At 38.6% G+C, this 23,354-nt stretch overlaps 1 protein-coding gene across 1 annotated transcript in view; it reads right to left on the minus strand.

Annotated features, from left to right (window-relative positions):
* mrps5 (mitochondrial ribosomal protein S5) overlaps positions 1-23,354 on the minus strand; it is a 32,961-nt gene that overhangs the window by 5,706 nt on the left and 3,901 nt on the right. Inside the window, exons 3-8 of the mRNA XM_085183441.1 lie at positions 20,725-20,850; positions 20,081-20,194; positions 19,513-19,632; positions 16,497-16,531; positions 3,039-3,129; positions 2,377-2,423 (exon numbers count right to left, since the gene is read on the minus strand). Coding sequence (XP_085039567.1) covers positions 2,377-2,423; positions 3,039-3,129; positions 16,497-16,531; positions 19,513-19,632; positions 20,081-20,194; positions 20,725-20,850 — 533 coding nt within the window. The remainder of the gene's footprint in view (positions 1-2,376; positions 2,424-3,038; positions 3,130-16,496; positions 16,532-19,512; positions 19,633-20,080; positions 20,195-20,724; positions 20,851-23,354) is intronic.

The following is a 23,354-nucleotide window of genomic DNA, read 5'->3' on the forward strand; positions in this document are numbered from 1 at the left end:
TGATGTTTGGTTTCATAATGACGTCGTACATTATACTCTTTCATAACTGCCATAATTTCAGTGCAGATCAAACAGACACACTTCCCCTTGAATTCTTTGAAGAAATATTCACTCTCCCACCATGTCTGAAATTTTCTGCATTCACTTTCTACCTTTCGCTTCTTTGGTTGTCCATGTTTAGTAACTAACTTGGGCTAAATTTCTTCTGTGATTGTCCTTTTTGGTGGAGCAACTGCCTCGATCGACAGTAGCTCCCCCTGGTGTTAAAACTAAGAAGTGCAATACACTCAAGCAAAAGTTGAAGTGCGGGCCATATTCGATTCTATTTATAAAATTACTTGCGGGCCAATTAAAAATGGATCGCGGGCCGCAGTTGGCCCGCGGGCCGGAGTTTGGACACCCCTGGCTTTGAGGGTCTCGAAAAGCACTATATAAATGCAATACATTATTATTATTATAGATATTATTCTTGGGAAGCATCGTGGTCTGGTCAGGCAGTCTGTTACAACGTGAGAACTATGATCATATCAATGAAGAAAGGAAATGCACATTTTTGTTTTGTTGTTTTTTAAATATAACAACATTTTATTGAGACTTACTAGTAGGGATGGGTACCGGTATCCGGTGCCATGATGGCACCGGTTCTGACATAAACGGTAGTAACCAGACCGAAAAGCAGCGCACATTTCGGTGCTTTATTTCGGTGCTTTTTTTTCCTGAGATGTCACACACTTTGAATTCTAGCCAATCATTTTACGTTTCCGAGGATAGTAGGCGGGCCCTTTTAGAGCAGAGCAGAGCTACAGATTAAAAATGCTCAAGGCGAAGCGGTCAAATGTCTGGCTGTACTTCACAGAAAAAGATGCAAACTCAGCAGCCTGCAACAAGTGCTTTAAGCTGATACTATGCAAAGGAGGTAACACCTCAAATCCGATGAAACACCTGGCGACGCATAGCGTTTTTTTTTGTTTTTTTTTTAAAAAGCGCCGTATTTGATAGCTTGCTGCGAGATCTCACACCGAGCGCATCTACTGCGGGTGTGGTGGTGACGGATGATGATGGCAGCAGCAGCCGTTCTTCTCTGCGTGAGTAGCTTCATGTTGTTCGTGTATAATTTACGTTGAGTAGGCTAACCACGTTATTACATTAATGAATGTAAGGTGAACTAGCAAACACCATCATAGCTACATGCGGCTGTCTTCTTGATTGATAGCAGATACTCCCTTCACCCTGGCCAAAAAGGCTAAAATGACCAAAGAAAAAGTGGAAAACAGTTAAACATGAGAGGTTTTTGGACAAAGTTTGTGTTTTTTTCCCCCATTGTTTAAGCACTGCTTCCAGCCAAGAGTGATACCATATATGCCCTATAGCTGCAGAAAAGGTCAACATTGTTATCTTTTTTAAAAAAAAAAAAAACAGCTGAACATGAGAGGTTTTTGGACCAATTTTGTGTTCTCCATTCTTTAAGCACCGGTTTGAGCACCGTTTAAGCACCGGCACCGTTTCAAAAGTACCAGTTTGGCACCGGTATCGGATAAAACCTAAACGATACCCATCCCTACTTACTAGTTTACTATATGGTTGTAATCAGATCTGATATCCCTGTGTTGGTCTTGTTTCTATATCATCATAACAATGTTGGTTCCAGTATCAACCTTGCAGTGTACCTATCATGTTAAGTTTAAGTTTGGCCAAGTTAGCTAATGCTACAACAAAAAACTATCACCAGCAAGCCTAACTTGATAATATATTTGTTATCTTGCAGACATTCATGAAGAAAATAACTGAATAATTGAATAAAGACATTTTTACCATTTTCCTCCACTTTACAAAACCACAATATTACAACACTGTGATTGGTCAGCTCCAGTGTTGATCCTGGACCAACATCATTATGATGACACCAGCACGGGGATATCACATAGCTACGTGCACAGGTCCACTTCACACACACAGACTGGATGCTCACATTAAAATGCTAACATCACATTTCTGCATATGCTGATGTGGATTCTGTCACACTGAGTGTTTGCCACTTGTCTGGACTGACAGAATCATCACCCCCTGATGTCACTTGTATATGCTTATTCAGTGAAATGGGCTTCAGAGTGTGAGGTCAATCATAAATTTGAATCTTTTCATGTGTCGCTTACCCTTTTCAAAACCTTCTGGTACAAAGTCTATGATAGACGTCCAGCAGATGACGCGGTAACATCTCCAAAATCGTTCGTTTAGGAGATATTTTTTAGCCAAGACCAGTCGAAATCCTCAGTCGACAGTTATTTAACAAAACACTTGCTGGATATGTGACCTTAAGCTGTCCCAAAACTATAAACGGCATCTGAAGCTACACTGATATACGGTTTGTGGTCTTACCTTCCTCAGAGCCGTGTTCCTGTCTGCTGCTTTCCCCAAAGCAAAGCCTGGAAGGAGGAAAGAACATTGGTCTTAAAACACCTCTGAGTGCAGAGTGTGAAGCTCAGTGTAACACAAAATGTAAAATTCATCATAGTATGATTCATTAAAAATTAAGCAAGATTCTCTAGAAGAAATCACAGCTTGTGATGCTTTTCCAGTGTCATTAAACTAATGACTGTGAGTCTTTATGCTAATGAGCAATAACATGATGAAGTTTTCGAAAAGCAGCATTGACACACTCTATAATAAGAGGTTAAGTGCAGGCGAGCTTCAGGAAAGTATGCAGAGTTTCGTCAGCAGTTTTTCCTTTTTTTTTGCTGCTGCTTGAGGATGAAAAGTGTCAAACCCATTTCCTTCACTTCCCCATATCGGCAGAGGCTGAGACATTTTAGAAAAGCTCAATTAAAATAACTGTCAAAATCAATTTTGGCTCTGTGTCATGTCTACAGAATTCAAAACATGTTAAATTAAGTTTCTTATCTCTCTTCCTCACACTATAATACCTTGCATTTTCAATAAACATGATTATCAGGAACAAAACGTTTAATAGACTGGATTTATTATCATAAGTTGCTTCCAGATTTTATTCATTCATTAATTAATTTTTTAGAGATTCAAACCTGCGGCTCCGTTGCCATTTCCCACTGCGACCAAGCAGCTGATGGACCTCTTTCTGCCTTCTTTGGCTGTCATGTTGAACACACTCTTCACCTACAAAACAACAATCATAAACAAACACTATCGTGAGCTCTAGTGTAGCTATTACATCATACACACTGCAAATATAAACATAAATAAAGATGTGAGATTTTTCTGCAGACGTGCTGCAGTCAGTGTGGTGCTGCTGGCTGTGAGCTCCAGCATGCTGTATAGCCTTCTGTAGCTCATTATGAAACAGCTGGAATGAGGATAAGCAACTCTATAACTGAAGTCCTCTGCTGGCAAACAACCCTGCAGTCTGGAAGAGAGTTTCTACCTCAAGTGAAGCGGTTCTAGTACCTTAGGTGGGACAGAGGGAGCTGAGAGGCAAAGCAAATCTCATAATTTATGAGCCCATCTACCATCCCATCGTTACCTGTGAGGTCTGGGCAGTGAAAAAGGAATGAGATCACAGAAAGTCATAATTAATTTTCCTCACATGGGCTATGGAGTGATGAGTGAGAGCAGTAATGCTGCTCCTTTGCATTAAAAGAAGTCAGCTGAATACATTTGCGCATCTAACCTCCCTAGAGAGGCTTTTTATGCTGGAGGGACTGTATATCCGTTCTAGCCTGGTGCAAGTGGCCAAGGATCAGTCCACCTGGCTCTTTTGCTTAGTGTGCTGCAGCTGCAGCCACATTCTGGATAAGCAGCGGCAGATAATAATGACATAATGATATGTTACAACTGTTATTGCTCATTATAAACTCTTGCAATTACATACTGAGATTAATTTATATACTGAGATCAAATATCAGGACAACAAATCAGCCAACTACTGTCATCTGTTTTTATGACACACATTTACTTCCAAAGCTCAAAAGATGAATGAAAACAGGCATTTGTTGTATAACTTCAGCGTAGTATCATTTGATTTTATGCATTTTGGCTTTTACACTCAAGTCAATAACAGCCAAGTTAATGAGCCGACAAAAACAAATGCGTGGAGTAAAACAGCTGCAGCTATAGCACCACAACAAAGCTATTAGTTGTGCATTTGTGGTCAATCCAGACCCGCATGCCTTCCCAGATTTAAGTGACTTTCATTGATCTGTTATGTAAAAGAAAGCGGCAGTCATCCATCTCTCTCTCAGAGGCACACACATATCCTATCCACACAGGCTGATCAACTCTAGGCAATATGACTTTGAAACACCAGGGGGCAGCATAGATCCACTAGAGAGGTTTGAAAGAAGAGCGGGAGGAAAAGAAGGAAAGGGACAGAAAGAGAACAACAAATGAAACTAGAATCAGATCCAGCGTGTAAGGCTGCAGTTTAGACAAGATATAAATGTAGTGACAACTCTCAAATTCAAAGAATCTAATATGTGGGGACCAAGGATTAGTGTCACCAATTCAATATCTCATCAAATGTGCGATTACGTCACAGCCTCCTATTCTGTGTCAGTTATGATGCTGAATTATGGCCTGACGAGAGCTCTTGTGGAACATTATGACGACACAGTGAAGTTGACCTTTTTCATACAAAATGTCATCACTTCGTTACTTGATATTATTAGACATTGGTGTGAAATCTTGTAATTAGTGAATGCACTCGCATTATAGTCAAAAACATGCTCTGTAAGATCACACTGAACTTGACCTTTGACCACCAAAGTTTAAGCGATTCTTCCATTTAAAAATCAAAGAACAAGAAAAAATGATGATTAGATGGTGAAAGATCTATCTGTTGTGAATGTTCTAAAATCTGACTCAAAAAATCCTGATGAAATGCCTGAATGTGTGAAAATGAAACATCCATTTGTGTGTGTGACATCTGAAAACGGATGTGTCTGCATCTTTGTCTTAATAAGAGATGTGCAAAGTACCAACACTCAAAGAAGCCTCACGAAGAACTACAATAAATGCACACGGAATAAATTCAGCTCAAAACCAAGAGGCACAGTGAAAAGTGATACAGAATAACCAGCGATCTCGACTAGTTCATTAAGCAAATTTAATTAAGATAATTATAGTGCTAATTAGAAAATATTTTTGGTCTAATTAGAAAATATTTTTTGTCATAGCACCTTTCACAGTATGTTTCATTAATAAAATGTTCATTTAGGATGACTCTAAATTAAAAGCTGGATTCATTTTACCACTGAACTCCACAACAAGCTGCAAAAATAGAACAACAGGTACTTTAGAGTCTAGTTTAAGAGCTGGTTCCTGGAATTTAAGCTGTTTTTGGATTCAAAAGGAGGAAAATATCTGACTCATTACTAGCTAAATGCTGTACTGTGTTCACCAGCTTGTCTCTGAATATGTCCATCAAACGCTTACGGAAAGCTTTAAGACTGAAAAAAGGGTCTGCTGCAGCAAAAAAAGATGCTAACATACTGAAGAGCTGCAATATGGCAACCCTCTGTTGGATCATAACCACTAGCCGCCCCTTTCATATTGAAATCACTCAATAATTCACTGTTTATATGAAAAAACAACGACTCCTGTGGCTTTAAGCATATAATAGCTATGATGTGATTTCCAATAACAGGTATTGAGTTGGAGGGGTTTAAATATTGACTATAAGACAATTCTCATAAAGACACACACAGGTCACACAACTGCTTACACACAAGGTCTATATGAAAAATCTGTGTATCTATGTATTTTGACAGTTCAATACTGGTTTAAGCATTGGCGGCACTTTGTGTTACTTTGCTGCTTATGTATGGCAGTGGTTTGTGGTGTTCATGTTGCACTTGTGTTAGTATCTGTCTTATTGATGTGGAAACACTGTGGTTATTTCTTCAATTCCACAGTTGGATATTGCTTCAAAAGTATTCCCTCAACGATACACACAAATACAGAAATATTACTGAGGTGGAAAGACAAGTGAAGAAGCAATTGTACATTCAGCAATAAAACACCCATCAAATATTTATTTATTCTCTCGTAAAGGCAGAAAATCAAATATTAAAGCTTCCTTTGCTCATTCTGTGCGAGTGTGAATGAGAGGGGAACAATAATAGTACAAAAAATGAAGATCGTGACAAAATTCATTCAGCTGATTTTAAACAGACATGAAAAATGTTCAATAAAAGAGTCAACAATTAAGCACAGATGCATTTACAGCATTTCCCACCACAGCCTGTGTATAGTATAGTATTTTCAGGTTGGAGCCAGAACCAGAACTTCAAACCTTGTGGCTCAGAGTTAAGGCAGTCACATGCATAAGAATTTGAACGTGACTGAAGTGCAGATTTTAAGCTTAATTCAGGCAGTTTAACTGTTTAGATATTACTGCAGTTTTCATATATAGTCCCTCACTTTCAGAGGCACAAAATTAAACTTGCAAATATAATTGGAAAAAAATCCTTTGGAGAAAATGATTGCCTGAAGTCTAGAATTCATGGACATCACTAAATGCTGTGTTTCCTCCCTGCAAAGTCTCCTACTACAGCTGCCTTCAATTAATGCATGCTTGAAAGTCATTGAGGAATATCTAATTTCTTTGCCTTGAAAAGCTTTTGGGTTGCTTTTGCAGTGTACTTTGGGTCATTATTATGCTTATGCTATCATCAATACACATGAATGCCCAGGTTCCACTTGCCTATGCAACAACACTGCCTATACCACATTTGACAGATGATGTGGTATTCTTCAGCTCATAAGCCGATCATTCTAGTGCAAATTAATCTTGTTTTCATATGTTTTCATGCGTCATAAGACTTTGTTCATCAAGAACTACAAGTTCTTTCAGCTGTTTTCTGGCAAATTGAATCTTCTTGTTATTGACTTTAAACAATTCTGGGAAATGATTCATGTCATCATGCACTTTTAGTCTTATAGCACTTGTAAGGTGTTTTGGTGTTGCTGATCTGAATAACTGAATAACTACCAAAGTTCAACACATGGAATCAACTCCAGCTCTTTCATCTGAGGGAACCAACCTCATGTGGTCAAAATACTGGTCAACTCTTCACTGACTTTCATGCCTCTCAAAAAGGTGGACTATGTACCCTGTACAAATACTTATAGACTTGGCTGTACATGATTATCATTGTTCTAGGTAAAGATCAAGGTATGATACTACATATATACATGATAATACATATTATGTATTAGAATTTCACATAAAGATAACCACAGACAACATAAAGAAACACCAAGTGAAAAAAAACGCAAAATGAAAACAAGCCATAATAATTATGAGCTAAAAACTGAATAAAAAACAAGCCAATCGAGTGTGAAATTGTCTGAGTATGTAAATGTTATTCCATACTCCAGTGATAAGTGGCAACAAAAAAAACAGTTGTTACAATACGAGTGAATGCAACTCAATCCCAAGTGAAGGACCTGCCTGGCCTGCCTCATCAAGGGGCTTCTCTCTCCCTCCCCTCATGCTCCACCTCTCTTTCTCTGAGTCTCTCCATCTCTCTCTACACCAGCAAACTGAAAGAGTGAATTTAGCTAAAGGGCACATCATGACTGGTGGAAAAAATGTATTTATGAGTCAAGCTAACGCTTTGAAATGGAAGTCTACTGGAGCCAGCACATAGCACCAACTTGTTTCTGACAGAATGCATTCAAAACACCTTCAGCTGTGACTGTGAAACAGAGGTAAAACATCACAGAAATGAAGGACATTGATCCCTGCAAATATGAATAGTACTTCCTGCCTGCTTGTATGCATTTCCTTATGTTGTTCCTATGAGCTGCGAATAGATCTTGCACTAGCGCCCTTTCATTGGACTAACCCCACACCACCTCCAAAAAACAGTTCACCTTGAGGCTTTTATCCCTGTCAGAGAGCGCAAGTGATAAAATAGTGCTGAATTCCAGCAGAGGGAACTTCAAAGTCAAGATGCGCCTTGAGCGTCGCTAGTTACGCAACATACACTTCAGTAAAGGGTTTATAATATGACTGCAGGGCCACATAACAAGGATTGGGGTCAGAGTAGAAGAAAACACCAAAACAATGAAAAGACAACCCCAAGGACACATGGATGCACAAAAACAGTGACTTAACGACACCTCCACATGCCTCACATATTTTTTGCCCTGCACTAGCCTTTACAAACCAAAGGTGCATACACAAAATGCTCCAAAAAGTACATGCCGTAATAAATGCATGTACAATTTTTCTGCACAATGTGGCAGCGGGTCTTAAAGGGAGGCAGCAACATATCCTTCCTTACTGTTACTGTTACTTACTGTGACCAGATGGCACATGACACGTTTCTGTAAATCAAAATCCAACAAGTTATTAACTCTCAAGTTTCAGCGTGACTTATGGCTGTTCGCAGCCAGTTTCAATTAGAAGTGTGTCTAAAAGCCTCCAGTGATGTTGAGTTCTGGGCTTTACATTTGTCATTTGAGGTGAAGATGCAGTAGTTTTGAGGAGTGTTCACAGCAGAGCAGATGGGCTGAGTTTTTCTCTGCCGGATGAGCAACAGCATGGCAGTGGGAGGATGCTTCGAACTCGCTCTCACTTCTGTTTAATCTCTTATTTTCTCAATCTGTTGCTGCATGTTTTCCTATTTCTATCAGTCTATATGCTGCAGTGCAAGGGAGGAGTTTTAACCACATGAAACCAGAAGGTACTGCATGACTATAAATGCCTTCTCTGACTTGCTCTTGCATAGAAACACCATTTTTTTCTCGAGTATCTTGAGTAAAGATATCAACAAGTGAATAGTTAACAGCTTTTATTTGCTCAGGCATAGCTACAATTGCCATAATTAGTCATACTGGTGCATAATTTAAACTCTGCTAGATTTCTTTGTGTAATTGTGACATGTGATATGTTGAGAGCCAGATGGCCATATCTGAAGCAAAACGCTAGATTCACAGGCCTGTTTTTTTTCTAACAGTGGTGTGAAAGGTAATCAGCTCTTTTACATAATGAAATAACTAATCGTGAAAAGAGAGTGCAGTCATACACTATGGTAGATGGCTATTTGAATATTATAGCACAAGTGTTAAGTTCTTCTTTGGCCCCTCTCCACAAAGTTTAATTTAAAAAAATCTTTCAAATATTTGTGACTGAGAATGAGAAAAGGAAAGAGTTAAAATCCCTTTCTGGACTAAAGTGTGTTCAAATGAGATGACAAACTGCTGTCTAAAGACTTAGCAAAAAAACAACATTTATAACAGTGTAGGGAACTGTGTGTTAGTCATGCAAATGACTCAGACATGCATGTTTGTGCTTGTGAGACTGAAGGGACGAAAATAGGACTAAATTACATTTAACTGTAAAAGTATTTTTTGGAAATTAAATTGATCATATAGGGCGAGTGAAAAATTTGCTTTCCTATTCATTTCCTTAATGTAGAACATTTTTATTTGTACTATGTACTACTTCAGATACAAGCCACCATCATGAGATTAAAATGCACTTGGAGATCTATTAATTGATCCAGTAACTGAAGGCAATATTTTAAATTAGATTTGATAAAAAAAAATGTGTTCCCCAAGGATTCTTCAACATCCAACTTTTGAATGAGCTTTAATAAACTATGTGTTGCTGGGTCAACTTCAGTGAACACCGTGTTCCCAATTAAAAGAATCTAACTCCTCTAAATTAACTTTTAAAATAACTTGGTGATGTATGACTGCAAGCTATTATTTTTAAATGTAACAATACCTGCAGAAATGCAAAATTATCTCATCTTCTTTACTGTCATTTCTGTGGAAATATTAAACTCTAAATGAAAATAACAGTGCTGAACTTTCACCAGCACAAATCTATTAAATACTTTGAAAGCTAGAATTGCCAAAAGGTTCATTTTGACTAATTTACATTTTAAAAATCACTCAATTTATATGAAACTCCATCTAACATTTCACCACTTTTTCTAAAAATGTGTTTTTTTCTAATGTAGTTAATTTTGGAGCAGATGGGATAAAAAGGAACTGCCAACAGAGTTATATTAACCCCAACAGAAATCAATGGGAAATGCTGCGCTCAACAATAAGGCATGCTCAGTTGGCTAGCAACATGTATTGTTTACAGAGATTCGTACATGAAGGCTGCTATATAATAACCTAGAGGTAGCTAGATGTCACCAATGCTTTGGCTAATTATGACTCTGGATGTGACTAATAGAAAATATATAGTGGAGTGTAGTTAAAATAAAAAATGAATAATTATTGCACAACTGACTGAAACTCTCTGGGTATTCTGGCTTCTTCCCACAGTCCAAAGACTTACACCTAGTGGGGTTTGGTTATTGGTGATTCTAAACTGGCTGTAGGTGTGAAGTTGAGCATGAATGGTTGTCTGTCTATCTGTGTTGACCCTGTGACAGGCTGGCACCCTGTCCAGGGCGTACTCCACCTCCACCCACCCTATGGTAGCAGGGAGAGTCAACCACAATTCTTAATTGGATAAGTGGAAGAAAATGGGTAGAAAGATGAATGGGTCGGGTAGGTGAGGGAGTGTGTGACTGGAAACATAAAGAAGCAAGCAGGTTGCTGGCTATGTAGAGAAGCCAAACAGAGCACAGCCCAGAGAGTGGAGAACTAACCTGAGCAAATAAAGAGTGAAATGTGGTGCAGAGCAGCCAAATTGGATTGTTTTTTGGAGTTGAACGTCAATGCTGAGGAAGGCTGCACGCTAGGATGGGTAGTGTTGTAGATTGAACAAGGCTCTCGGATAACATAATAAACACTCACTGATCGACTTTTACAGCAATTAATTTATTTAAATGCATTTCTTATTTTATTGTGGCCAACTGTGTGGTGTATAGTATATTACAGGCAATGACCTGCTTCACTTTCAACAGTATACTCTCCCTGGTAATTTGCCTAAAGGTTTTATCATGGATCCTTCTCTGTTTGCATCAGCAGTAGTTATTATATCAGTAATTCCTTGGAGTTGCTAAATATCATTCACTTTCTATCGACTCTCTAGTTATTGCTGTTCCTTTGTGGATTCTTAAACATATTTCAACTTCATGATCTGTAATGAAATAATATGAAATCACACAAACTCTTTGTAAATCTAATAAAAACCCCAAAAGTTCTTGTTTGAAGTACTTATTTCGTAAAGTCATAGTTACAGCTAATAGACTGGTACTGTTGCAGTGATTCTAGGGGTTTAGAATGTTGGTAGTTGTAGTGTTAAGAAACAAATAAACCTGCATTAGTAGCTTTTGACTTCTTTATTGTGAATTTCACTTTTGATATTAGTATGAATACATGCCTTGACAGTTCAGTGTGGTAAACAGCTGTAATCCAATTAAAAGTTCCTACAAAGTTTATCCAGCCTGCTCTCAGTTTACTTTCAACAAAACTTTCAAGGTTGTTGACTTCAGGGAGTACAAAGCAAAAAAGAAAAAGCAAAAAAGCAAAAAAGCAACCCTCTTCTGACACTGACAACACTCCATCTCCGTTAATGAAATCACTGAGTCTTGTCCAAGTGTGTGCTGTACTTGGAGAGAGGCCATGAACATCACTTTTGTCTGCGTCGCTCTGACTCTTCTCCATTTTTTTCAGTTACCTCAGCTCTCCGTCATCCCTAGCTCTATTCTTCATCACACTGAGTGTGCCAGAGCCGTGTGCTTTAACTTAATGGGAATTTTTGAAGCTGTAGTTTTTAGTGTAATTGTACTGGATTAGATGATTTAGATGCATTTTGGTGCACATTTTTCATTTGATGATTCTCTGTAAAGCATGTCCTCACATACGAGCACAAATTATTTTTTGACTGCTTGGGGAGGTGGATGAGTATGAAGCGGGGGGCAGCAGTGATCATTTTATCTTCATTTTTTGGAATTTTTGTAAGCCAGCCTTATTAATAAAAATTTAATTAAATTAACTGCCCAGTCTTAACATGAAAGTGGCTTTCTCAGAGCTTTTCATAAGAGCTGCAGGCTAAAATAAGGCAGGGTGGATAGACTGAACAATAGTAGTACAGTTTTCAGCAGGAAGACCAAAATAGTGTACTAAAAAGAGCCTATGAGCTGAGGGCAGCTGTACAGTCAGGGGATAATTCAGCACTGGCTTGTCACTACTTTTAGTCAACATAGGACAAAGCAACCTTTGCTTTCAAAAGACGTATTTTGACCAGTTTTTGCCTAAAAGGTCTGCATGGAGCCACAAAAGATATTTGGACCTAAAAGTGAAGGCAATAAAGCCTAGTCTCCTTTCCACATTACTAACAAGCACAAATAAAACAACATGTAAACATTCTACAGTAGTATTATTTGATATTTAACTGGTATTTATCTAATATTTAACTTTCTAGTTTCCCTATATTAATACCATATTTTTGTTGGATTTATTATGTTACAGGACTAAAACAATGAATATGTAGGCCTACAAAAATAGCCTGCTTTGATAATAAATAAAGCGCATACAGTATCTCACAAAAGTGAGTACACCCCTCACATTTATTTAAATATTTATTTTATTTTATTTTGTTATATATCTTTTCATGGGAGAACAGTGAAGACATGACACACTGATATAATGTAAAGTAGTCAGTGTACAGCTTGTACAACAGTGTAAATTTGCTGTCACCATGCCTATTATGTGACCTTTGGGATTAATACATCTAAATAACTGAACTAAACAAAGCATTTCTTATCATCCTTAATGTGGATATCTTAAACTGAAATATCAACCTTTAAGTTATGGATGAATTTTGTTGCACCTATTTTTTGGCTTGCCAGGAGATCTTTATGTATTTTTACAGTCTGTAATTTGCCAGAAGCACCACGTACTGGAAATCCAATCCAATCCAAAAGAGACAGTATGAACAGTGTGACAGGTAAAGACTCGCCTACAAAGATATAACTTAGCAGATACTGAAGGAGAGATGAGTAGATCTCTAAGTATTTCTCTTGGCATAAACATCAACATCAACTGAAATGAGCTGATACTGTCAAACAGCAAGGAGTAAGTTCATTTCAATAAGCTTAAAATAACAATAAAAGGATATGTGTGGAATGTATGCATCTACATTCTATTATTAAAATAAAATGTGAAATATCAAACATACATTTTTTTAAACTTTAAAAGTTTTTCACCATTACATTCAAAAGTATGTACTTATTCTTATCTACATTTAATGAGTCTTTATTATTGTTACACAGCTTCAGCCTTTTGTTTCCCCTCTTCTCACCTTTCGACTTTTCAAGATAACTTTCACAACTTTTCCTTCTCTTACACTTTTTCTCTTTCCCTCCTCTTCCCTCCCTCCTGCTGGATGTATTCACTAATGGCATGCCAGCATGATCGTCCTTGGGAGACGAGCCTTTTATTCCAGTAAGCCTTTTTCATTTCATTAGGCCTGGATTTATAGTGGTGCACACTTACGCTCACACTCTCGCACACACGCACAGAGGGTATATTTATAGAAGGCGATGGCACCATAAAAGCGTCCATCGGTTTCCAGGGGGAAGCCTAATGTCTGTGACACCACTTTTATTTATGCAGACAGGAGCTGTAGGGAAGACTATCAATGAGACACACACACACACACACACAATATCTAATGACATGTGTGTATGGAATAGATACATCTGGTCAGTCACATTTAAAAAAAATTAAAAATCATACATATGAGTATATAAAATATATAACTTATATTTAAGGTATAGACAAACAGGTATTCAATGAAAATCAGATATTCCACATGTGTGCACCCCCCTGTCTCTGCTGCACATCTGGGTCTTCCTGCATGTGACCTTGTAGCGTTACCCCCATTAGTTCAGTAGGGTCCATTAGCACTAATTGAATTAAGGTAAGTTCCAGGTTCACTAAGACAGAATCTAAATGAACTGTCTATGCAGTGTAGCTTTATTCTGTTTCTCTTTCTCTCTCTCTCACACACACACACTGCCTTCAAAATACAATTTTTCTTTATCCTGAAGCACACACGACTGCAAAGTGTCACTTAGCTACCAGGTTCACCAGATTTCAACATGAATCCTCATATCTTTTACAAGTTACATGTAGCCTTAGGCCATATTTTTCATGCTGAAATATTCAGATTTAAGCATCAGCGGTAATCAAGTTTTAAAAATCTATTAATCTTCTCAGTGGAGACGGATATACTACATGCTGTAAGGCAATAGGAATCAGTCATTGACAATAGGACGATTTAATCCATTTAACTCTATGTTGCTCTATGTTTACTACACCACTCGTCAGCAGTGAAGCAGGTACTTTCAGCTACATCAGCATTTAGTAGGGTTTTAGTGTGTGTGCCACCATGTTTTATGTGTTTGCCTCTTTCTTTCAGTCTTTAGTTTGTGAAATAAAACGAACAAAAGCTGCAACAGAAAGAAACAGAAAGACTCCTTTTCCTCTTGCTATATTACATCACTTTTACTGCTTGTTGGGAAGCTTCTATTGTACCCCTGTTAACATAACTGGTTCTTTCAACTCAGTTGCTGTTATCTTCACATTACCAGTGTCTCATTAGCTCCATTTTTAATGTACGAGGTTGTGCACCCACAGAAAAACATGGAACAAGACACTAGCCCATGACAGTAGCATGCTATGCAGTAATGACTGTCACATCGCGCTGCAATTAAACACATGTAAATAAACTGGGGGAATAACATAAATGCACTTTTTGTCTTTGCTTTTGTCTATTCTGGTCCCACAGTAATTTATCATCTTAATAATAAATACCAATTCAGTAAATTTACAAACTGATTTGAATGCAACATTCTAGCAAAGTCAAGTCTCGAGGTGCCTTGACGTAAATGCAGCTTATTAATTTCAAGCTATAATTATTGGACTGAAATAAAGGTAGTTCAGTGGATCTCTAGCATGCTGCTCATTAATTGCACAACCCTATACTATTTATCACCTGGATGGAAACAATATAACACTTTTCTGGCTTGCATCAGCTTCAGGAAGTCTTGGTGCCACTTTCATTTTCTCCAGTCTTGGGTAAAACACTCAAGACTAAAGGAGAATGTTTGTTTATTGGATCGTTGACTTCAACGGTTGGAAAACTTGGCCTGAAAATTTTATACCAGTAATGAAAAGGCAACTGATTATATTACAACTTCATTCCTTCCACAGTTCTCTTATCATGTGACAAATGACACAAAATGGTACTAGTCTTACCTTTTTCTTGTCCAGTTCAGCTTCTACAGTCTAGTTAGTGACTGCCTACTCATCAGCAGTCTCATAGATATTCTTTTGGCGAGAAACTGCAATCAAAACCCTCTGATATCAAACACAACGCTGCTCTAATCTGAACCTGACATCCAGCCGCAGTGCCATCGTTAGTGTGATGGTAACTCTCTTCTTTGTTATTATGTTTCCACTGAGGCATGTGACATCGTCAGGTCAAACTAAAATGACCCAATTTTCTTCTTTATCCAGCTTACTGTTATTTTCAAAAAGTAGTCATTACATAACTTAACTAGGAGAGACTGAGCTCGTTTACAATTAAAATATCCCTTAAATCAGGAGTGGGCAACTCCAGGCCTCAAGGGCCGGTGTCCTGCAGGTTTTAGATCTCACTGGGTCAACACACCTGAATCAAATTAGTTCATTACTAGGCCTCTGGAGAACTTCAAGACATGTTGAGGAGGTTACTAAAACCTGCACCGGCCCTTGGAGTTGCCCCACCCCTGCCTTATATTGACAGCATAAAAGTTACACTGCCAAACAATTTCAGGAATACTAAAAACCCCCAATGGTCTTCAGGATTTTAAGGGTCAATTGTGCCAAATTATATTCAGATCTTAATAAACTGCATACTGTGTGAAATTCTAAAAGAAAAAAAAACTGCAATTATACCCACCAAACTCTTGAATGAACAGCTTTGCTTTAGGGGTAATCGTATGCTTGGTTTCATACATGAAGCAAACGTGACCTAGATATTACTCTACTTGACTTCAGGGAGTGCTAAACCAGTCCAACTGCTCAAATGCTGCTGCTTAGTTCTCAAATGGAGCTACCCTTGCTCAACAAATTTGCCCCTATCACCATCCATGTGTACACACCACACTGGATTTTCCACTGCTTTGAAATACTTGAAAACTGTTTGCTCCCTTCGAGGCTTTCTGCAATATTTTAATGTACAGTCAGATTTATTTAGAAAATGACACATAAAACAAAATAAGCTAGAAGTTCCTAGAAGTCTGGGGGGCTATCAGTACAGCTGTATTTTGTCCAGTCAGCTAATGCAGAGAGATGAAACGGTCCTTATTAACTTGATGAGGGTAATAAACCAGCAATTAAAATGAAGTGAAACAATTAAACCGTCAAAAACGTATTCTCTTGATGAAAACTGTTAATTTGATGACCATGCTGTACAAGGGATCATCCTCGTTTATTAACAATACAGCCTTTTTTACATTTTTGAAACAATTTAAACGCAACTGTTAATCAACATCGTCGAAAACGTTGTCGAGCACAGTGTGTCGTTCAGTAAACAGAAAGGGACAAGTGACACTAACCTCAATGACACGTGAATCGAAATCCTCGTAGGTTTCTGTGGACAGAGGAAAGAAAGACAAAGAAAGAAAGAAGTTTAGATAACAAAGCTTTAACACGCAAATGCATTTAAGCGCACACATCCGTACACACATACACTATAAACCGATTAACCAGGCTCTTGCAAGCGTAACAAATACCCAGAAGCCCTTGCAGCAGCGTAACGGGTCTGCACTTTTCATTGTCAGTGACCTTTGAAGGATGTTACTCTCCCAAATGCACCCCGTTCACTTCTAACCAATTAACAACAAACAAAGGAGAGCTGACTCAAAGGCTCCAAGGGGAGGACACACGCACGCACACACACCCCCACCACAGCTGGTATATTGACCCAACATCTGTAGGAGACCAAAGCTGATCAGAGAGAAGTAATCTATTTCCAGCTCCCTTCACATCACATTCACCAGACCCCGAGTGTATCCTTGGAAGCGCGAGAACAACAACGTCAGTACAGCGCATGAAAGAAGGTGTTCGGGCATGCAGGGGGGAAGGTGTGTATGTCAAGGTGTGAGAGGGCTTGTTAGCATAGAGGCAAGTGGAAAGGGAAGAGAAATATAAAACTAATGATGATGTGAACCAAGCAGAGTCTTGTTCCCTCATCCTTTGTGGTTTGAGGTAAACAAGCTCAACTCCAGCAAAGACTAATGTTTAAAGATATAATGAGGCTGGGAACAGGAGGCTAGCTGCTTCATCAGTGAATCAGCCGGAATTAGCCAGAGTTCCTCAGAGTTTCGGATGAAGAGTTGACTGGACAGGAGCCCAACGCTACGGGCTAAGCAAAGCTCTCTATATGCACCGGCATTTGGCCGAACAGCTGGTTACATTATCATATTAAGTTTTTACTCTAAAAATAGTTTTTGATCATTGGACTATGATGCATGACACATGTACATCGTATGGCCAGTGAAAGAGATTCATTTTCCAATGATTTTGGATTTTTTGTTAATCACTCGTGAAGCAAATAAAATCAGATGATCACAGACATAGGATAAGATACAAACTTAAGACATTCATACAAAAGATATAAATGTATTTGTTTTCCCACCTTTCATCAGCGGTTTACTTTTTGAATTATCCTGTCACTGAGTTCTTTGGTTTAAAAATCTCCACAAAATTAGTTTATTTCTATTAAATAAGAGTGCATTTATGTTTCTAGCAAGGATACATCAACAGTCACTGTGGAATATGTTGACCAAACTTAGCGTGAAAGATTTTAAATTACCTTTCATAAGTTTGAATTGATCATTAGTTGTCAATAGTTAAAGTCTTATGGGCTCCACTGTAAAAGGGGTTGGAGATGGATTTTAAACCCACTAAATGATCAGCAAAAGCAAATTTGTTTCAAGAACAATCACAATAGGATGTTTTAAAGCTATCGGCAATTCATGACACTCATTATGCGATTTCTTTCTAGTAGGATAACTTCGAAGTCGGTACCAAGTCTACGTAAAAATAATGTAAACGTGACAATAATCACTTTTCCTTTAGTTCAAAAAGCACCAGAGAGGCAACTGATTCGGGAGATATTGTGCAACAACAAAAACAACAGAATCCTGGGCAAAAATGTGTCATGAGACTGACATCTGGATCTGTAAAAAGAATTAAAAATAACAAGTTTCATATACAATCTTTATACCAAGAAAATGTGATAAAATACTGGTGCTTTTGTTAGCATTCTGAACAAGCATGCTGCTTCACGGAGACTTTATTCTTGTCCTAACCAATTACGAGGACCTATCATTGCTGTCATGGTCCACATGACTGTGATTTGTAGTCACATTTCTGGGAAGTGGCACATCAGGTTACAGGTTACAGCTGTGGTGTGCTGTAAATTGAGTTTTAAGGCTGTGGTTATAAGACATTCCATTCAAGGTGTGATGGACCAACAGCCCTGCATGGTTCATTGCAATGTAACAGTGTGGTCATTTGGGTTTCTTGTACAGGAACAGGGGGGAAAAGGCAAACAGCGTGGGAGGAACGGGAGAAGCCGAGAGGGTGATGGAAAAGGAAATGGAAGAGAGAAAATAATGAATTGAGAAATGACTGGAAGAGATGAGGAATGGGAATAGGAAAAGAAATCTGGGGTAAAAAGACAAAGAGTGAACAGGAAAGCCACAGAGAGAGCAGAAAACAGAGGGATGTCTTTCTAAATTAGGAAATTGTCCCATTTGACACTTTTGTCAAATTCCCATTTTCATCTCTAGCAGCATGCTGACCTCCTTCTGCTCTCTCTCTCTATCGCACACATACACACCCAGCATGACTCTTATTACACTTGTATTGCTTCATCCACCTCATCTTTCTCCATCACTATAGTCATCATTACGTCTCGCTGTGTCTTTCAGTGTATATCTAAGTGAGGTGCCCCTCTGAGACCTGCTGTGTCATGATCAAGACTCTTGTTACTCCGTGAGAGTGAGGTGGAGATGTCTGCACTGTGACGGTCAGCTCGAGCTGGTTGTATTTTGTTCTGCTACTTTTCTGGATTCACTAAAGACTGTTGTAAATACAACAAGGAGCAAATTGAAGGACACTGTTACTAAACCAAGTAGGTCATGTTTTTGAAAGCATTTACGGCTCATTTTACTTGTAAACGCAGTAGTTCGAAAGGTTCTGATAAAACTTTGTATGGGTGCAGAGCAATGAGTGGGGTCATGTTAAAAATCCATTAAAATTTGGCTTGCCTCCACCACGGTCTACAACTTAATGATTTAGAGTTGAAAATTGACAAAAAGCCTCAAAACTATACCTACATAATTAACTACAGTACTGTGGGACGATTTCAAATATCATTGACCTCTGACCTCTCCTTTGCTGTCAACAGATTGACCTGAGAGTCAAAGTGATAAATAGCTCTATATAGCATTATTAAGATGACAAAAGGTTTTCTGGTTGAAGTACTTTTTGAGTATAGTTGATTAATTTTAACAGTGTAACGGTATAACAGCAAGACTTTGTGAGCATTTAGGTATGATTTACCTCCATTAGGTCCAGGGTCAGGCGGCCCCAGGCTGATTCCCCCCCAGGAGTTTCCTGTCCAACCTCTCTCCCTCTTCACCTTCATCTTCCTCCTTCTCTCCCACTCGTCCCTCTGACGCACTGCAGAAAAACACAACAGACGAATTTTTGCAGAGGTCACAGCTGACTACAAGGAGCACAACACGATAAACATCAAAGGTGCTATCTGTCAATGTCAAATTAACTGTGTAATTACTATTAACAAATGAGATCACAGCGGAGACAAATTAGCGGCTTCTATTTCCCAACAGTGGCGCTTCTGTTTTTCAAGATTAAGACCTCATTTACCCCACCGCTCCTTCCTGGTGGCTCGTGAAAAGTTAATTTATTTTTCCAGAAAAATGATTTTTCTTTGGCTTTTCTAACGCTCAGAAGTGGAATATAAGCTGACAACTGATGGACAGCTGTGATATTGGATAACATAGCTGGCAAAATGTCAGTGCATTCATAAAGTTGCACAGGTTTGTGATCATTTTGTGCTTCTGCGCAGATAACGGTGACGTGTGATGGGATATTTGTGTGTCTTCACCTAGTTCAGCTTGAACCTCCTGCTGCTCAGCTTCGCCTCTTCGACTCATGCTCTGCAAAGCACCATCCTTCAACACTGGACTGTTGAGTCCAGGCCACAGAAAACCGCCACGACCTGGAGGTTAAAAAGAGAAAAAAAGAAATCAATTACAGGAATAAAGAATGAGAGGAAGAGAAATTAGTACTAATTATTTTGCAAACATTTGTATTTTCTTTGTATATAAGGATCTAAGGCCATGATACTTGCAGTGTGTGGATGCAAACAGCTGTTGACAGCTGTGGACACCGAGCACAAATAGTTGTTCCCATTATCTTCGATACCTGAGAGAACTCTGTGGGATTCCAAAATGATGGATGCTCTCTTGCAGAGCATTAATAATTTAACACTAAGTAATGAATATTCTAGTTTGTCATCCTCATCAGCTGCTTCTTAGCTTCAGCGTGAGTGTCAGCGTGTGATTGGCAGCGCTTGTGTTAACAGCTGAGCAGGAGAAATTTATGCACTTCAGAACAAAGGAAATCATTTAGACAATTCAATTGTATTATTTAAAGAGAAAATTATAGGAATTAGATTTTCTGTGTTTTACCAGCTTTACTCTTCTGTCAAGAAGTGAATTAAAGAAAGGCACGCAGTGGAAGTCTCACCCTCTCCAATGGTCTGTCCTCGGTTCAGATCTCTCCTTAGTTTGCGTTTGGTACGCTTCCCTCGACCCTTTCTTGCTCCAGCACCGGACTCAGCCAACACACCTCTCCATAGCTCTTCAGCCGTTACTGTAAACACACACACACACACTCACAGTTAAACACACACACATTAAACAAAAATGGTCATACCATGTTTGAGAATAAAGGTTATCTATGGTTGTGGATGGTTATTGAGTTATGACTGACAAGCCGTTAGCCAGTGAAGAAGCGGTTTCACAGTCCAAGCCACACCTCTTGTCACATCCGTCTTTTTATGACTAACATGGTGGTGAAAATCTAGAGACTTCAGAAACCAATGGTTGAAGTCCCGGTAGTTACAACCATCTTTCAGACTGTCTGTGATTTTACCTTTGTTTAGTTCTTATCACTCTTATCAAAGTCTTTTATCAACATCTTTTATGGTTCACATATTTAAAAGTTTTCTTTTACTTACATGAAAACGTAAAAAAAATGCTTTAAATGTTTGTTTTCTACAGATTAGCTGTATGAAACTAGCCTTTTTCTCCAAATGCATTAAAGGTTTTAGAATTTCACTGTCAGTAAATGACAGATTTGTTTTTCTGATTACTTGAGACCTAAAACGATTCATACACGAAAGATAAAACTAAATGATTAGTATTTGACAGCTGATAAATCACTTAAATGACTTTTGATTAAAAAATGAAAATATTAAATACGTTTTCAAATGTGAGAATTCACTGCTTTTCTTGGTCTCACATTGGGGTAAATTTGTATTTGGGGCTTCCTGTAATTGTTGGACAGACAAAACAAGACGATAGTTATTTTCAGCACCTCACTGAGTGAGCTAATACCAGAGGACTGTTAGCAGTGACAACAATTTGAAACAGATTAAAATATAAGACACACCTGAAACAGTCTTATTAAAACAAGTGTCTCTTCTGCTAGCAGGAAAAATGCTGCCAGCAGAGTAGATTTAACTACTCATCTGCCACACCTTCACCTTGACTTTAGCTCAACTCACCGAGTCAAAACACTTAAGAGTCAAAAGATCATAAACATATCAGAATTTGGGTCCGTCCTCTCAGAGCTGACAAATAAAATTTTTAAACAGTAATCTCACAATGTAAGAGCTAACTAATGTAATGTGAGAATGCTTGGAGCTGTGCCCCTTTAAAAGCCACAAATAAGGATGTCCAGTAAGTGACATAAGGGAGCACCAGGGACCGTAACTAAAAGCCAATAAATTTGCAGTGGCTATACAGCAATCACTGTAAAGTGGTAATGCATCACCCAAGGCCCAAGTTAGGATCTGCAGTACATCCACTGATTCAGACATATCTGAAAATCAGCAAGCAACATGCACAATAAAAAGTTAAATAGCCCAATTAAATATTTATAAGCGAATACTTAAAGAGTCTTCCTGGAGAAATACAAGCCAGGGACAGAGCCAATGTAATGCGACAGGCTGTTTGGCAGTGTGTTTTTCATGTAATCACAATTCAAACTGAAAGTGTGACATGTTGACAGGCACAACATTTTCTTAATTACACGAGAAATGCTGAGGCATTGACTGTAAATGATTAAGACTGAAAAAAGGAGTAGTTATGAAGCGGGTGATGAAGCATGGCAGAGAAAGCAGGAGATAAAAAGAGATGTTTTGACAGCTTCATATATGCCCACTTCAAACACTGTCATCAGTCCTGACATGAATTCCAAACAAGCTCTGCTAACGTGCATTTACCAGTGAGAACATCCCTTTGAACATGGCCAGATGAATCCTGACACTATAATAATATGCACCCATTTAGAGCAGGGCAATATGACCAAAAATATTTATCACGATATACATTTGAAAATTTGCGTTAACGATAAAACTGATGATATAATTGACACTAGACAAAATACTTTACAACTCCACAACTTTATTAGTGCAAAAAAAACCATTAATGTATTTTCACTTAAACAAGCAGCAGTTTTTTGCATTAAAGTTGTATAAAAACGTAACAGTGCAAATGCAAATTCCTTGCTGACAGTTTAACTAAAAGGCATTTCCAGTGGAAATTGGCCGACGTATCCTCAGCATAACCATGTATAATATCCACAAAACTTAAAAAGAGCTTATACACACGCAATACAGTAATATATAATGCACCGTGTAGCACATAAAATCGTTTCGAGGTCAGTAAACACAACCAGAATCCAAACATAAGGCACACTGTCAATTTTCAAAAAGATCAAAGGATTGATTTTAAGTGTGCCGTATTTTCCAAACAAATGGTAAATGGCCTGTATTTATATAGCGCTTTACTAGTCCCTAAGGACCCCAAAGCGCTTTACATATCCAGTCATCCACCCATTCACACACTGGTGATGGCAAGCTACATTGTAGCCACAGCCACCCTGGGGCGCACTGACAGAGGCGAGGCTGCCGGACACTGGCGCCACCGGGCCCTCTGACCACCACCAGTAGGCAACGGGTGTCTTGCCCAAGGACACAACGACCGAGACTGTCCGAGCCAGGGCTCGAACTGGCAACCTTCCGATTACAAGGCGAACTCCCAACTCTTGAGCCACGATCGCCCGATCAACACGGTAATAACGACGGTCCG

Source organism: Neolamprologus multifasciatus, chromosome 13, assembly GCF_963576455.1.
Source record: "Neolamprologus multifasciatus chromosome 13, fNeoMul1.2, whole genome shotgun sequence".
NCBI classification, from domain to species: Eukaryota; Metazoa; Chordata; class Actinopteri; order Cichliformes; family Cichlidae; genus Neolamprologus; species Neolamprologus multifasciatus.